The sequence below is a fragment of the Apaloderma vittatum genome, unplaced genomic scaffold, assembly GCF_000703405.1.
Source record: "Apaloderma vittatum isolate BGI_N311 unplaced genomic scaffold, ASM70340v1 scaffold2645, whole genome shotgun sequence".
NCBI classification, from domain to species: Eukaryota; Metazoa; Chordata; class Aves; order Trogoniformes; family Trogonidae; genus Apaloderma; species Apaloderma vittatum.
In genome coordinates, this window is record NW_009715281.1 from 5,030 (window position 1) to 22,884 (window position 17,855).

A 17,855-nucleotide genomic window follows, 5' to 3' on the forward strand; every position below is an offset into this window, starting at 1 on the left:
CTACATTATTATCACAGTGAACAATTAATTGAAAGGCTCTGAAAAGTACCATTAAAGACTATACAAAATCTAATTTCTGCCCTTCTTTATTCAGACAAAACCTGAGACTTCATGATCCAGGACAGCATAGAAGACAACACTTAATACAGTGTGAGTCACCTTCTGTATGACAAGTTGCCACCACTTTTCTAATATCTGAATTCCTTAGAAGCAGTTTGTTTAGCTTTTCTGTATTTGGACCAGATAAATGAAGGAGGTACTTCAATAGATTGCAAAACCAAGACATAAAAAATTAAGGGCCGGACTTTCAAATACTTTTTAGTTTAGCTTACTTCAATGATTTTAACAAAAAGAAGCATAGAATAAATGCAAAAAGCAATTGAAAACATTCTGTACAGGTTACCTCAAAACCAAACTGGTATCTTTTTATCTTTACACTAGGTAAATACACAGGGCTGCTAAGCTTGACCACCTTGCCATAGCACCTTCTGTTATGGTATCTATTAGAACTTCACTCTTGTTTGCTAGAATCTACTGAACAATAATCTCATAAATAATCTCATAAACACCTCTGCTCAGAGCCTTCTGTGTATCACGCAAGAGACAGAAAGATAGCCTGTGAGGTGGGTGACTCTCTCTTTCAAGTGTACAGTTTGGTGTAAGCACCACGTTTGGAACATTTTTGGGGAGTTTAGGTGTCATTGTTGTTGCTTTGGGGGTTTTTTTGTTCCGTTTGTCCATCTCGGTGCTGTGGGAAACCTCAAGAATGTATCAACTAGTCCTAGATAATTTTCCCCCTGCTCTTTCCTTTTGAAACCAGTGCTTCAAAAAAAAAAGATACAGGAGACCAAACAAAAGCAATTAAACCCCCCCATCTTCCATATTAAGCTGAACTATTTTACTTCTTGTCACTTAGACAGCCTGAAAAACAGCACCCAGTTAAGGTCTTTGCTTGTTTGCGGCTGAATTTCTGCTCTAGCTACACGTTTCTTTGTACTTCTTCTCAGCTTACTCACGAGGTGGCACCAGAGCTCAAATTTGTAGAAATACGCTTCAGAAACTGCGGATGCCTTTTCCTAGCCGCCTGCAAATTTATCGTTTTGCCAGGGCAAGGCCAAAAGGGCCAGGAGCGCATTCACAGTGACAGCGAAACGAAAGAATCTGTTCAAATGGTGCAGAAGATGGTTAACCAGAAAGTAATAATTAGCTAAATGTGACAGATTTAGTATTTCCAGGGCATTTTATCAAACAGTAGTAAAAGAATTAATTAGTGCTGCACAAAAGAATTTTGTGTACTGGCTTCTGAGCTAATTAGAAATTGACCACAGGCCAGTGGGTGAGTGATTCATTTGCTGGCTACCCTTGAGGGAGAGGTTTCCCCCTTTTTTGAGTGAGTGTGTGCACATGTTTGGTCATATTTATAGAGGAATAGTCGTGAGTTCCTAAATTGTGTAGAGATAATTCCCAATTTGCACCCAAATCTGTAATATACTGTGTCTGTCAGAGTGCATGGTGTTTTTCAGGTTAGAATAGATTTTTTTTGTAGCCTCCATGTTTCTTTTTGTGGGTGTCTCTGGGACAAGTGAGGTTTTGTTTGAAAATAACTTTAGAAAAAAAACATCTTTCCCCCTCTTATTTCCCCTTGTACTGGTGCTTAATTTCTAATAACAATTAGAAAGTGTACAAACATCCCTTCTTGGTAGAAATCTGCGGACTCATCCCACACTTGAAGGTCAGCATGGAAAGAAATGTGGTACTGAATGAAGTCCTTAGGGATTTGCATTTGAAACTCATCTTCAGTAATTTTAGGTGGCATTTTATCCTTTGATAGGCTTAAAAATAAAAGCAGACAAGATTCACTCTGACCTTTGTTTACTTGTCTTCTGTTGTAGCCCAGCTTCTCTTAATGATATTCTAACTAAAGTGACAACTTATGTTACTCTGTTGATGCCCTTACTAATTTGTATAGAAAACACTGCGCTATTTGTGCTGATCCATTATTTTTCTCTTTCTCTCTCCCCTCAATTGTGTAGCAAGGTTCTTTAGGACAAGGACTGCCCTTTCTGAATGCTAGGAAACCACCTTGCTACTTAGGTAAACATGTCCATGATTGAAAACTGTATTTTTTTTTTTTAGTTTAGAAACATCTTCCCTTTCCAATCAGACCATGAGGGAAGCCTTCTAGAAGTGAAACAGATGCTGCAATCACTCTGTTCCAGAAGTATTAACCTAAGCCCCACTTCTTCCAGTACTTGGAAGAAGTTTCTGGACTGTAATACTTGGCTGCAGATTTCCCATGGAAATAAAGAGTCACATAAATGCGTCATAACATTGAAGACATTTGTGAAATGTCCATATGAACAGAAGGGGTTTTTTTTAAAAAAAGCACTTTTTTTAGAATATTTGTGGAAGTGGTACCCTCACTGTACAAAAATGCACACCTCTAAGATTGAAGTGAATGCCTGGAGAATTTAGCTGGCTTGCAGTGACAGTCAACCTGTGAATTCTCATTGAAACACTACTACACAGACCTCCACCAATCCTTTCTCTTCCAAACAAGCAGTATTTGCCTTTGCAGAAAAAGGAACAAAGAGAACACAATGAAAATGCAGCTACTCTTGTCAACTAGCAAGGATACAGACAAAATTAGAGTGAAATACCTAAAAATTAGGAAAGCTGTTTAGAATGCACCAATATATATTAATCATTTCCTTCTGTCACACAGTCCCATAAAACTTGCAATCAGTTAACAACCATTTTTCTACTGATGATACATTTAACTTCATACCATCTCCTCCTTTACTCAAAAATTTTAAGTGCTTACTTGTTCACACAATGTTGAATAGATGGGCTGAGCTTTCACAAAAAAGTTGCTGCTGAGACTCTCTTGCACTCAGTCAAAAAGAGACCACTTCAAATAAATTTGAGTTTTCAGTCTTTCCTTCAGCTTTAATTGGAAGTAATTTTTAAAAACATACTACAGATGTTTTCCATGGATGTTCGGCTTCTCTTGACAAATAGGCTTTCCTATGCTCATGAAATTAGATTCTTTCCCTTTGCACAGCTATAGCATCTGCCAATTTCACAATGACTGAAATGTTGAAACAGGAGTTTCACCATTAAGCCTAATAATCTATTGGTTACCAGTTAATTAGTTGTGACCCATCCACCAAGTACAGGTTTGCTTTTTTGTTGTTTCTCCAAGGGACTACCAGCAACATTGACAGTGTCTCAAAAAACCTTTGATGAAGTTTCTTCACTTTTAATAGGTTGGTACCCATGCCAAAGAGGTTAGCAACACATATATTTATATGCATGTAATCAAAAAATACGTGATTATCACCACAACTTCAAAAGATAACCACAGCTGCAATTAGTCATTCTCTTTTATGCATTTTCTTTAGCAACAAAGGAAGCAAGAGTGCTCTCAAAGAATGACAATACCATCTTCATTTCATATTCAGTAAAGCTAGACTTTCCTTCCACTCAACGTTTCCAACTCATTATTATAAAGATTAAAGGATTGGGGCATTGCATTCTCCTGACATCTGCCTCTTATGAAAATGCATTTTTTGCTCAAAACCTACAAGGTGGTATGGTTTTGTTTTTTCTGAAGCTTGTCACTTGATAAAACACAATATATGAACTTTGTGTGTATGTCTGCATGTTTTTCTGTTTTCATTGATGATCATCATGTATAATCTTCTTTGGTTGGAATTTCTCTCATTCATTTATCCTTTGAGGACAATAAGGATTACCAACAAAGTACACTGTGGTAGGGTGGAAACTATAGATCTTGCTAAATAATTGAGGCATTTCAAAACTTGGCCCTGTGGCCAAATAGATATGAATTTTCTTTCCAGCTCCAGCAATGCCAATGTTTCTTCTAGAGTAAGACTTCTTCTTTTCCAGACACTTAATTGTATTATCTTAGACCGTAAGTGAAGATGGCTTACGATGTTAAATACAAATTAGCCAAAACGACATTTGCTTTCCCGGTATGTTGTTGTTCAAATGAATAAGTGGAAGTGCAAAGGCCAGCAGTGATTGCATGTAACCGAGAACCAAGTAGTGCTTAACTCCACCAGTGCACTGGAGGACTATAATTAACTAATTTGCACAGCGTATGGCACAATCAAGACAGTAATGCCAAGCATGAATTCTGTCCAAAACAGAGGTAGTTAAAATACTTCACTTTTGAGATATTATTAAAAAAAAGGGAAAGATAGAAGTCCTACATAGGCTATGAAGAGTTTTTGTCAATTCTTCATCTTTTTTTTTTTTTCTATATACAAAACATAACAGGCTTATTTACTCAGGAATTTAAATGAAATAGAACAAGACAGAGATAGTGTTAGCTTTTCTGTATTGTTATCTTCAGTTATTTTTCTTACATCTGGTTTACATAAACTCTAGCTGAAGTGAAATAGTATGGTACAGGCTCAGCTATACTGTCTAATCTTGTGAAATTATTTTCAGTATTTTTTGATTATTTATTTACTGCTTTCTCTCCTGCATTGTATGCTGACAACTTGAAATTAAATGCAGAAAAGCAACAAAGAATGTACAAAGCGTCACAGAAGTAAATTTTCTTTAAAAGTTTATTTGCTAAGCATAGGTAAAAACTCTCCTTTTTCCATAATTAATCAAGCAAGCAGAAACTTGTAGGAATTGTTTGACTTTGGATAAATAATGGCAACAAGAGATATTAATGGCATTCAGAATATAGATACTAAAAAAATACATTCCAGATTACAGTTTTTTGATATAACACATAAGGACTAAGGACCATTCCAGAGAAACCTCATTGTGTAAAGCTTGTATTTCATATAAAGCGCTGAGGGAAATATGAAGACCTTCATCAACAGGGCTTGAGTGCATTGCAGGAACATGAAAATTAGTTATCACTTCCACATAATGCCACCAGAATGTTTTCATAATCCCCTTTGAGTTCATCCTGTCAATTTAAGTACAAAAAACCACAACTGTTAGGATATGGTCTCGAGTGAAATAAATTTCAGTAAGCGTTAAATATACATGTACCAAACATCAGTCCTTCACCTAAATAAATTAATCAATTTATAACAGATGTGTTAACCACAGACTGAGTTTGAACTGAGTATCCTCACCTAAGTTCATTCGTATTACCTATAAATAAACACATGCATTTCCAGAGTGGAGCAGAGACAAACGAAGGCCAGTAAAATTCCTGGGAGTTATCACAGCATAAATGAAGAAGCACAGATGATTTCTACCTCTCCACAAGCTTAAGCACTTTTCTTCCCTAAATAAAGTAAAAATACTTTGCTTGACCAGTGATGTTCAATGCTGATAAATATTAAAACACTGTAGACTTTGTATTTAGGATTATGTCAAACATAGGCTACTAGTACAGTGATAATTTGATTCAGCACAGGATCACTTATTCAGCTTGGAAAAAATGGATAATAAAGTATGCAGTGTAATTACTACATGCTATGTTTTCCCCAATATGAATCTACTTTGTGGAGACATGAATTGTTTAGTGTAGCCAAGCTAAGCCTCAGGCTGTTCAGATGCAATCCTTACTTTGGAACATTATGAGGTGTTATAATTACATACCAAATCATAGATCACACACACTCATGAAGGAAGAAAAGTGATCTTTGGCAACTAACTGAAAAACTAGCAGAAACCAATAAAAATCACAAAAGCATTTTGATACATATAGGGAGTACGTTTCCACTTCAGTCAAGACATTTTTAGGGCTGTCTACTAGCCTCCACAAACCTGTTTTACAAGCTTAGCTTTCTTCAAGTCCCTCACTAGTTCATATTTCCTAGAAAATACATTGGGTTGTCTGTCCCCTTTAAGAAGATATTTTTGTTAATTTAACTAATTTAGTTAAATCTCTTAGGACGCAGGCCAACTGAATGTCAAGTTAATAAGCATTCGCAGGAGTATCACAAATGTTAAAAACCAATAGCCAGTTGCATGAGGTATCTCTAGAGCTATCAGTGCAATCATCTCTATTCTCCTGCCAATCAATGTACTTTATGTCTGTCCAAGTACAGGAACTTGGGGATACTGTAGTTTCCATTCAGTTCTTAACTTTCACTGTAAGATGATATCCTGGAACAGGTACCTACAGCTTTTGTGACACAACATTGCCCCAGAAAATGAATTAGTTCTATCAGCATGTGGATCATTGTGAACATGAGTTACTCAGCTACTACGAGTTACTACGATGAGCTGGTGACCAAGGAAAAGTCTTAACAAACTATTGTTTCGCATTTCTTGGCATCTGAGGGAGAGCCTACCATAATGGCTTGTTGGAGAGAGATGCCATACAGTCTCTTGTAATAGCCTTTGATCTCAGCCATATCCACTTCATGGCGTGAAACCATGATTCTTATGAGCTCTTTGTGCCGTGTCCCAAAGCCCTGTTTACAGAAAAAAAAAGAAATGGAAAAAAGGGGAAAAGGAAAAAAAAAAAAAGGAAGGAGAAAAAATGAGGCAACTTATGTCATTGAAGCATCTTAATTTAAGTTTCTGTGTGTTAATCCATCAGACTTCCTTCTGGGTGAGTGAGTCCATATCCTATTTCTTTAAAAGCTCTCATAAGCCCCTTCTGTTCCCTATTAGCACAATTCACCCAATTCCATTTACTGCTCCAAACCAGGTCAGGTCACAGGAGTTGTTAAAATACCTGTACAGTAGACTGTTTCAGGATCTCCATCTGCTTCACTCAACTCAGTTTCCAAATTTTCATGGATGTCTTGTTAAAGATTAGTTTTCTACAAGGTTCTTGTCCAGATCTGCAATTGCTTTTCTATTTACTTTTCACTAATATTTTGTGGTTTCGTAAGTAAGAAAATTCCCAGTTAGCTTTCTGCCACTGTCTAGAGTAAAGGATATATATAAGGATAGACAGATGCTAGCCTAAAAATGCTACAGCAAACAGACAGCTCCTATGGAAAGACACTCTGAGGCTTCAAACGAAGGAACAGGAGAGCTAAACACGGTTTCCTTCTGCAGTCCTTTTTTTTTATCATCACACAAAGGGCTTAAAGAGCTCCAGCTAACTTGTTTACTCTTCAGCTTACAAAGTACCCTGTGTATAAAAAGCTAAGTTCTTTCTTTGTGTTACCTTCATTGCCAAATGGAGTTTTTCAGCAAAGAAAGCTGGCTTGCTTGTGGCACACTTCACTGTAATGAAACAATGAGGTAAGATCACACGTAATAAGTAACAAAAGGCAGCAGTTTGGAAAGAAAACATCTTAAAATTAGCCTCAGTGTTCTTAGCAGAATACCCTATTTATCTACTTTTTATTTCCTGTCTTCAAATTACGGGAGAAGTAGCAGTTCCTTTCCTCTTAGTCTATTGAGAAAGCATTTCAGTTAGATACTGTAAAGACAAGATTGCACTCCCTAGTTTACTGCCACAGCATTAAAGATGTTGCAGTTCCCAAGAAGAAAAACATGAAAGCATTCACAGCTGATCTGTGTTATGTAAACCAAGTTATATTAAGTACTTTCCTTCTGCTTCTGATATTAAGAGAGATATGATGAGACTTGCTCTTTTACCCAAAATACACTTAACTGTGATACAAAAGCTGAGTACAAGATGGGTGTCTAGCTCCTGATTCCATCCCTGGTAAACTAGTAAGAGTGATTTAAGTGAGTCCCTACCTCACCTTTTTTTTCCATGAAGAATAGTAATATTAAGGGTCTTCACATATCTTTATAATGAACTTTATAAGAATATTTTCTTCAGCAAAACTGCAGAAAGATATTTGTTACATTTTTTATAATAATTTTTATAATAAATGTTGAAAAACAACATTTAAAGAAGAATAGGTTTGGGTTTTTTAAAAAAACCCACAGGTTTACAACTATTGGATTTTTGATACAAATTGTGCCTATTCTGACAGGTCTTTTTGGCATATTGACTTCCTGTAAAGGTCATCAACATAGAAAGACACCTCTGTTGTCCTTAAAAGATCTATCTGCATATCAGAAGAGGTACTTCTACTTACTCATCAGAAGAGGTACATCTACTTACTCAATTAAATCACTATGGTCAGATGAGATTTTCCAAAGCATTATTTATCAAGTTTCTCAATGAAGGAGGGTAAGCCCACATGCAGATAGAAGTAAGTTTTCACATCGTCAGTATACATAGTAGGTCTCACTCTACGAAACCACTTACCAAGGGCAGTCAGGCAGTTCTCAATATCACCTTTCAGCTCCAAATCCAGCACCTTGTTCATGTCATGTTTGCTGTATTTGGTGTACTTCTGAAAGACTAGATAAAGGAAGAAAACTCAGTGAGTAGTGATGAAAATACAGTATTCTTCCTGACTGGCCTCTGCCTTACTCTGTCCTCACTGCTGCAGCAGTGCACACAGATGACTGACTGTAGGCCATCTTTCTAATTTTCTTCTGCCAGCACAGCGTACACAGTGGTGTTACTGAATAGACTGGTAGAGTCAGCATAAGGAATAGGACTTGATTGGGATAGTAGAGTTCATGCTCCCATTGGTAGGCACAGAGGTGGTACAGTGACTCCACAGGAGCCTGTGACATTACATGGTATCTCTCTACCCAGGACAAGTTGGCCAAGAAGCAAGACCATGTAGCAGAGCATTCAGAACATCTGCCACACTGATCCCTTGGCCTTGTGATCACTAGCCATATGAGACTTCATGGTAATGGTTTTATTAATAACCTAAATGATACAGCCCATGACTAGAAGGGAAAAACCCCAGCCAAGCTGCCAACTGCACCCTTAGTCAGCAAGCACTTGTCCAATTACAAAGACCTTTGTAGCAGTCAGAATCATATCTTGATAATCTGTTATCTTCTCTGAGTTCACGAGCAGGCCATGTTCAAAATATCATTCCAGTGAAGTAGAAAATTTCATCCAACATACCCCTTCGGAGATGGGAGTAGCTTCTTGTAGTAAGAAGAGTAACAAACACGTTAATGTCTGTTCCTTTCCTTTTCTCTCCTGCTTCATACAAGGCCTGTCATAAAGAAATCAAAGTAGTAAAGTTAACATCAACATAATAAAACTCAAACCCAGAAATACTATACTCCTGAGGCTACCAGCCAAAAGTAGGCCATTGCTTGTGTAATGAATTCTAGCCCTTGACACAATCCATAACAAACCTGCACAATGTCCAAATAGCTCTATCATATAGTACTTCATACTCCACTTATGTCATAGTAGTACCTGGAGAACACTATGCAGATATAAAATGTGTTGTCAGACATTTTACAATCACCACCTAGCCCTCCTGGGTATATTACATTCTTGAATTAAGGTATTTTTCATATATCATGGTACGTTTAAAGAATGCGTGGTAGTTTAGCACTAGAAGGCTATCTTCAGTCAATCAAAATTATCTCTGATACGAACTGGAAAAATGTAAAGGAGAAGCATAAGCAGCAAGTACTACTTGTCCTTCCATGAGTGAGTTTAATAGAAAGTCAGAAACAAAGTCTCCTGCCCTTTACTCACTTTCTCAAACCTTTCTAGAAGTAATAAATAAAGGCAGCAAAGAAGACAAAACTAAACTCTTTATGTAGCATTAATAAAAGCGATATTGCTCAATGGCCTTTTCCTGGTTGGATTTTTAAAAAAAAATTTAAAGCCAATCTCCATTTAAACTGTAACTGTGATAAAAGATTTTATAGATGACGACTCAAGAAAGACTGCTAAGGTTTAGCAAGACTTTAACAGTAGTAGTCACACTAATGGTGGAAGAAATAAGAAAAAGTTTAGTTGTTTATTTCAGAATTATTCAGAAAATGACCATAAGTTTTACCAATAATTTTGAAAGGTTCATCATTGTAAAAGCATTAGCTATAGCTAGCAGTTCACAGCAGCCCAGGTATGGCAGCTGGTTCTGCACATGCATGAATATACCCTTGTCCCTCAGTTCAAGAAGTGTGTTATAAACAGGAAGAAGATTGTGTCTAATTTCTCTAAACATTGACCTCTACTTCAGATGGCCTACACATTTTACACATTTCTTGCAGAAATGTTTCTGAAGATAGACATTAGGATGAAGATTTAGTTTTCTTCACAGCAAAGCTCACGTGACCTTTGTAAAATAGTATCCCCTCAGAAAACATTGCCATATAACATACGAACTCTCTGTTAGATCTGCTATGCGCAAAATTCAGGTCAAGCATTTGTAGTGAGAGTTTGTAATCTCAAGTTAGATGATGAAGGTCTGCAGAGTGCCTAGTTTGACCTACCCTGGCATCATTGTCAGCAAGATCATCATTCACATAAGAATCTTCGCTTCGGTCGGCCTTCGTAAACAAACAAATGAGATTTCAGTGATACAATCACTCAGTTCACCAATACTCATCATTTCAAAGTTCTGCCCTACCACTCTGATATATAACCTAATACATAATTGCAGACAGATAGTTACATCAGTCATTCTGAGAATAAAGCTGTTGTAATCAAAGCTCATATATCTGAGGCCATCAGCAACTTATTCCTGAAGTCCTACATTAAAATCCACAGGAAGTATTGTTTTCTAAAGTGAAGTTACAAATTAGAAGCTGTGATTTGCTCCTTGAAGACAATGCAATAGACTCCTTTCAAGCTGATTTAAAACCAAAAACTGATAATCAAGACCAGGCACATGGATACATCAAAAATAATCTTGCAAGTATATACAAGTTTCATATATACATATTTAAACATCACATAATCAAATATTTACACATCTAAAGCAGATTTTTATTGTGCTGGTCCAGTGTTTAAACTCATCTGCTTTTGGATGTAAATTCACAAAACTTGTTAGCTCTCTGCTCATGTCCCATTATCTAACTGCTAGAGACATATCTTAAGAGCAAGACAAAAAGTTTATTTCTCTAAAGGTAAGCATTTGTTCTTTTTCTATTTCTCATCAATTGATAAGACAGCATATCTATTGTTTTTTCAGATGCTCACAGAGAGTTACCACTAAAAAAATAGTCTTAAAAGCATAACTGGTAAACAATAACAAATATCACTGTTTTTTAAAGTTAAGATAAAATTTCATTACAGCTTGTTTAAGAACACTTTCATATGGGCCAAGATGTATAAACAAGGAATAATGCAAGGAAATAATTCTTAATATTCGCTTTTAAATCCTTATTTATTATATGTGTTTCTCTAAAGTAGTCTTGACAATATTAAATTTTATTACAGGTAACATCACTCAAAAGGCTTCAGCTCAGCATACCTTGGCTAAAGCAACCAAAGCCTTCTGAAAGTCTCCAGATGTGTCAGAGATAATGTCTTGTGTCAGATCTCTCTTCAGCACTGAAAACAAAAGGAAAAGGATTTGTAGTTTGTTTTAAAGTTATCAACCAGACTGACTAGATGATCTTTACAAGTCTCTTCCAATCCAAACTGTTCTGATACTGTGACTTCTTTTCAGCTTTTTCCTAATTTTCCACGTGGCCACTAGTAATGCAGTCTTCTTACTTTCTCTAATTCAGCTTCAAGACAAGAGGTGTATCTGTAACATGTCCTCTAACCTGTGAATCTACATATGTAAGGAAAAGTCATTATGACTTCTCTCTCTTCCAACTCTTGCAGTCTTATGTGAAGCTTCAGTTGCTTCTTACAATATCACCTCAACTTCTCTTACTGAGAAGTGGCTGTGACTGTACCTTGTCTATTACAGTGCTATACCATTAATATTCTTTCTTGCTCTAAATTACCTTCCTTGTAGTATCTGCTGGCTTCTCTGATCTCTCTGTTGTTTCTTGAAGCCAGAATCTCAATTAAGGTATCTTCATCAGTTCCAAGTCCCTGATAAAAGGATTGAATTTTTAGAAATGTTATCTGATATGGCAAACTTAAAAATTAGAACAGAAATAAGATGCAAATCACAGACTTGGCTTTAAAGACCCCATCTGGAACAAGAAAGAAAAATGAAAGACATCATGCTTCCATACAAAATTGTTATTTCATCTCTTTTAGAACTAATTTTTTATCAGATTTAGTATCACTGGCACCGAAAAATAAGTGCTAAAGGGACCAAGAAGGGTACATAAAAGGATGTAAAATTTATGAAGAAAAATCTTCCCATCCCTTTTTGTTTTCTCTTATGTAAACATATATGTAGACATTTTGGCTTTCTACCACTTCAGCAGCCACCAGTTTTCTTAAGGCAGAAAGAGTTCATTCTCACAAAAAAACATCCTCCAATCCTGAAACTGAGCAGAGATTGCTAGGTCTTCTTCTCAAAAGGTGTATTACTAGTACAGATTTATTTTTAAAAATAAAAGACAATACATAAGGTTTGAAAATCAAGTCCAGTGTCATTTACAGGCCCTGATAATTATTTATGATCTGTAAGAAAGTTTTTCTCACCAGTTGCTGCCTTACCTTCATGGAGGCTCTTAATTCTTCAGCATCAAACTGAGCTGGAGTTTTAAGTAGAGCCACAACAACATCTTCCAGGTGGCTTTTCAGAACTTTTTTCAAGGCTTCTTCCAAACTCTGTGACAGGAAGAATAAGAAACACACTAAACTACTGAATGAAAAGCTGCTGTTCAGGTGCAGTCCAAAAATTAGTCTGATCTTTGCTCAATCTTAATCTACATCATTCCTTTAGATGCTAAAAAGATTTATGAAGCCAACCTGGAATTTTTCATTTGTCCCCTTCATGTTAATCAAAGTGACAGAGTTTTTCATTAAGTGTTCAGGAGTGTTTTCACACATTGCAGTTCAGCCATATTCACTCATTTGCAGTATTAGAAGATGATTCAAAATAGGCTGCGTGGTTTTTAAGGGAAGGTAACAGTATAATGCTGTTCAGGGAAGGTAACAGTATAATGCTGTTATGATTATGACTTAATTGCTTATCTTGATAACATTTTAATGCATCCATTTATTTCATGAATGCTACAGAATTTGCAGTGGAAACTGCAGACATAGTGTATTATTGCCCTTCATGAAACTGCAAGTACTGAAGTTAAGATTTAGGGTATATTCTAATTTGATCTAGATTTAGGTAAAAACAAACAAAAAAAACCTAGAAACCAAAAACCAAACCAAACAATACAAAAAAGTGATTTATTCTGCCTCCTGTCTGGAAGCAACAACTCCAAGCAATGCTACAGACTTGGGGAAGAGGGGCTAGAAAATTGCCTGGAGGAGGATGACCTGTGGGTGTTGATGGGCAGCCGGCTGAACTTGAGCCAGCGATGTGCCCAGGTGGACAAGAAGTTCACCAGGATCCTCCGGTATCAAAATAGCATGTCTAGCAGGACTAAGGAAGTGATCATGCCCTTGTCCTCATCACTGGTGAGGCCACACCTGAAATCCTGTGTTCACCTTCTGGCCTCTCACTACAAAAATGACACCGAGGTGCTGAAGCGTGTCCAGAGAAGGGCAATGAAGCCGGTGAACAGTCTTGAGCACAAGTCTTATGTGGAGCAGCTGAGGGAACTGGGGTTGCTTACTCTGGAGAAAAGGAGGCTGAGAGGAAACGTTATTGCTTTCTATAACTACCTGAAAGGAGGTTGTAGCAAGGTGCAGGTCAATCTCTTCTCTTAAAGAACTAACAATATGACAAGATGAAATGAGCTCAAATTATGCTAGGGAGGTTTATATTGAATATTAGGAAGAATTTCTTCACTGAAAGAGTGGGGAACCACTGGAATAGGCTGCCCAGGGAAGTGGTGGAGTCACCACCCCTGGAGGTCAAGAAGCATGTAGATATGGCACTTCAAGACATGGTTTAGTGCTCATGGTGATGTTGGGCTGATGGTTGAACTTTATGATCTTAGACGCCTTTTCTAACCTTACCAATTCTATGAAATGCTCACTGCTCTGTTTTGTTACATAAAAATTACAGCTCTGTTCTCCACCAGGTATGTGTCCAGGTTGTGGCTGTAAGAGGAGGTTAACCTGCTTTATCACGATACCTAAACCAATGACATTATTTCAGGGGCAAGCACTACACTCATAGTTGAGTTCTGTTCTGCTTTTGATGGTGTGCCAGGAACCAAGGTATCTAATAATCAAACAGCCTGTGTCTTTGAAGTAATACTTTAGTTTAGGGGGTTTTTTAAATGTAATTGCAGCGCTGGAGCTTCTTCTGAGGGGGGGAAACAACTATGAACACCACAAGTTAGGTTTCCTAAAAAGAAACAGGAAATCTAGGCTAAAATGAGATGTGAGACTCATTTTCTAAGTTGACCTTTAGAAGTTACACTCAAAGGAATCACTTTCAAGGAGCAAATGCTCTGTAATTCTGTTATGCCACCTGTGCAACTGTAATTACAATTTAGAGTTACAGGTTCAACTAGAAAAAGATGTTACAGAGAAAAGCAGGAGCAATTAAAGTCTTTTCCAGAAACATGCAGGAATTTCCGAGCTTCTCAGTTCCAGGGACTAGCAGTTTTACCATCTAGAGACAGAAGAAGAACACTGCCCCCATACAGTCATCCCTATACCAGTGTTGGTATACTTGTGGAACAGTGTTATGGTCCTACAACTTTCCTATCCTATTTAGTATTCTACCCGGACTTAAATACTAGGAGAGGTGCCTCCAAGTCTCCTTCTCCATCCCTCTCTTCCTCTGGCGGATTTTTCTCCCAGGTGGTAGGGAAATCTGTGCATTCACAGGATTTAGTGATTAAAAGGATCTCCAAGGCATTCAGAAAGCTGGGAAGTCATAACTTCAAAGTTTTTCCTTTTTTTTTTTTTTTTTTTAAAAAAGCAGCCATCGTATTCAAAGGCTCAGCACTGGCAATATAGTTGCAAAGCATCTGCATTCTGTCATTGTCTTCATGAACTACAGAAGGTAGAAAACCGTAACTTTTTGTTCTACAAAGCTAAAGCCATATACACCGTTTGAGCCAGAAGCAACATTGATATTCTGGGTGTAAATTTAAGCTTGGGTTGAATATACTTTACCTTTCCTTTAGCCTGCTGATAGGCAGCTTTGATCTGCTGACGCTGAGCGTTTGATCTTTTAGTCAAGATGTGAATGATGGTGGCTTCATCCACACCTATGAATTAGTGAAGAAACAAAATAAATAGATTACCATAGAACACAGAAACTTACGTATCTACAATTTCATACAAAAGTCTTAAAGTGTTCCGAGTTCAGAACTTACACTACCAAATAACTAAAAAAAGAAAAAATTAATAGACAGCACAAATGGCACTCATTTAATTTCAGCAAGTCAAATTGAAAAAGGTTTTGAAGTACAGGCAAAGTACCAAACGTGAATTTCATTAGAAGAGGAAAGCGCAATAGAAGTGCACACTAAAATATCAGCATATTCACTGCTTCTTGCAGAGATCTATTGGAAATCAAATCAAAAAGTGTAAGTACAGTATATTATAATATTTTTTATTCTTTAGAAATTAAATTTTTACAACCCTTCCTTCAACATGTTCAAGAACTTTAATGTAGAATTAAGGTCTAGAATTGTAATACAACATCAGAATATGAAAGAGTTGAGATTTTTTACCAAGTAGTATAATTTAATGTATTGCCAAGCTTTTAAAAGCAGAGGCACTTCTCTCACTTGTCATTGCCTCTTGGTCTCAAATTTCCTAAGGAAGAGTCCTAATGTAGAAGGTTAAACATTTACTCTTCCTACCCTTTACAGTAATAGCTTTGTCCAAAGCAATAACATCAGCTGATGGATCGAAGTTCGGATATTGCTGTACTCCAGGGCCACCTTTTGAACTTTTCTGCAGAGGAAAAAGAAAAATTTTATATAAATGCTCATTCTATATAATATTTTTGCAAAGAAGTAGTTCTAGATGCCTAAATAAACCATGTATTTGGGTTTGCCTACTATATTATTATCAAAGATCATACACAGTTTTTATAATTACAGAGAACTAAACAGACTCAGTAATGGATATGCATAGAATCTGTTCCTTTCACACCTCTTATATTAGTCAGCAAGTACTTCATATATTGGTTTTAGGTACCTGAGGATCAGTTTCTTGAGCAATTATGTCCAAATTTTAAAGGTTCTTAAAACCATAAATATATCCCACAGGCACTGCAAGTGCTACTATTTTCTTTGCTCATCTTACACAAATCGACTGCACGTAACATTAAATGACTTCTCAGGAGACTCGTATGTAAGACTACATGCAAGACCTTGGCGAAGAGTTTCAAGGTTTATCACTTGAGGAAGTTAAGAACTGTTGCCCAACTTCTTTAAAATTTGTGATGTAAAACACACTTTCTTCATGGGCATTATCTACTGCCTGCCTTTGGTGAATCCATTCCTAGATGGGCACTCCCTAGTCACCTTAGTCAACACCTAAAGTGCTCTGGGAGTAGCTAGGGATGATGAATTCTACTACGTGACAGATTGCATGACTTGGCCTAAGTCAACAACATGACAAATCAAGTTACTGGTAGGGCCTATAACCCATCAGTACTACCTAAGGGATGTCTGCTTCTTTTATAGAAGCTATAATGTGCTCCAAGAATCTTGGATTATTTTTTAATATAAAATTTCCATTGATGTGATATATAGTGAGATTGTTAATTAAAAAGACTGACCAGTTGTTTACCTAAACTTCTGCAGAATCACCTATATTCTTTCTCCTGATTCAAGAAATCACTATTTTATTTTTTTTAAATCCTTTGCTGCTAAATTTAAGTACCATAAGAGAAACCGCAAGGTCTTATGGATACATCTTTTACATGAGCATTCTGTATTGAATCACACTTCTAATATCTGATAACCAAATATTCAACTCCCTATACAATTATATCACTAGGAGTTACAAGAGAGTGGAGAGACTGCATACTTACAGCAGCGTCTTGCATACTTTGGAAAAAATCACTGACTTGTGCAATAAGGCAACAGAGGAATGGGACTGGTTTACAGCCTCTTTCCCAGGTTAGTCTTTGTATACTTGTTTCCATGACAAATTTAACCTACTAGTAAAAAAGCTGTCTGTAACCACTGCAGTCAAAATGACTCAGGACTCAGAGTGCAAGGGGGATAGGATGGTGGAGTTAAAGGTTTGAGCACAAAATGTTCTGGAGTCAAAATTACAAAATCCACAAAGGCCTAGAACAGAAAACTTTATTTATTGAGATTTCCTTCCTGTGTTCAATTGTTTTCAAGATGGAGGTTCCTTCAGGATCTCCTGGGACTTCACTGTGTGCTGCTTTACCTTTGCTGACAGTCATTTAAGTATCTTAATCAACTTCATTATCACAAAGACTCTCCATGTCTTCCTACTGCAGTTGTTGACTTCTCACCACCACAAACCTGCTTTCTAATCGGTATCAGTACTGATCATCTGAGATGTTTTATCACATAGCGTGACTCCTTCCACCTTGTCACGTAAGTATGACATACGATACGAACACTAGGACATATACTAGTGATTGTAGTTCCTCCTTTACATTTCTGAACCTCAACTCATGGCTTCCTGTATGTCAGCCTAAGAGCCTGTTTTTCCCATGCATGTCATCTGAACATGTTCTTACACATTCACACAACTGTGTATCAGATTACTACTTCAAAAAGGATGACTTGAGTGAATCAGTGATTAGCCACTGGGAATTACAATTTCATTACAGTAACTAGTTCTGGCTAGGAACTGATAACTAGACTGATATATGCAAATAAGTGATTTCTCATCTGATAGCACTCTTACTATGTTATTAGATTACACGAGGAGACATGCCACAATAAAATTGGGTTCCATTTCTACTCTGCTGAAGTTCTGCCAGTGTTTTTCCCCTCTTTGAGTACACAAAAAACATTCGGTGGCCTATGACTTCAAAACACTTCTAGAAGTATTTTAAAACAAGAATGATGTTCTCAGAAGCTGCTAATACTTACAATACATTCCT

At 36.9% G+C, this 17,855-nt stretch overlaps 1 protein-coding gene across 1 annotated transcript in view; it reads right to left on the reverse strand.

Annotated features, from left to right (window-relative positions):
* Window positions 1-4,897: 4,897 nt before the first annotated feature.
* The window catches only part of ANXA1 (annexin A1), a 13,043-nt gene continuing 85 nt past the window's right edge, over window positions 4,898-17,855 (reverse strand). The window contains 12 exon segments of the mRNA XM_009869057.1: window positions 4,898-4,957; window positions 6,300-6,422; window positions 7,130-7,188; window positions 8,192-8,287; window positions 8,915-9,008; window positions 10,249-10,305; window positions 11,232-11,311; window positions 11,716-11,806; window positions 12,386-12,499; window positions 14,924-15,018; window positions 15,619-15,712; window positions 17,845-17,855. The exon segment at window positions 17,845-17,855 is cut by the window's right edge and continues 10 nt beyond it. Coding sequence (XP_009867359.1) covers window positions 4,898-4,957; window positions 6,300-6,422; window positions 7,130-7,188; window positions 8,192-8,287; window positions 8,915-9,008; window positions 10,249-10,305; window positions 11,232-11,311; window positions 11,716-11,806; window positions 12,386-12,499; window positions 14,924-15,018; window positions 15,619-15,712; window positions 17,845-17,855 — 974 coding nt within the window.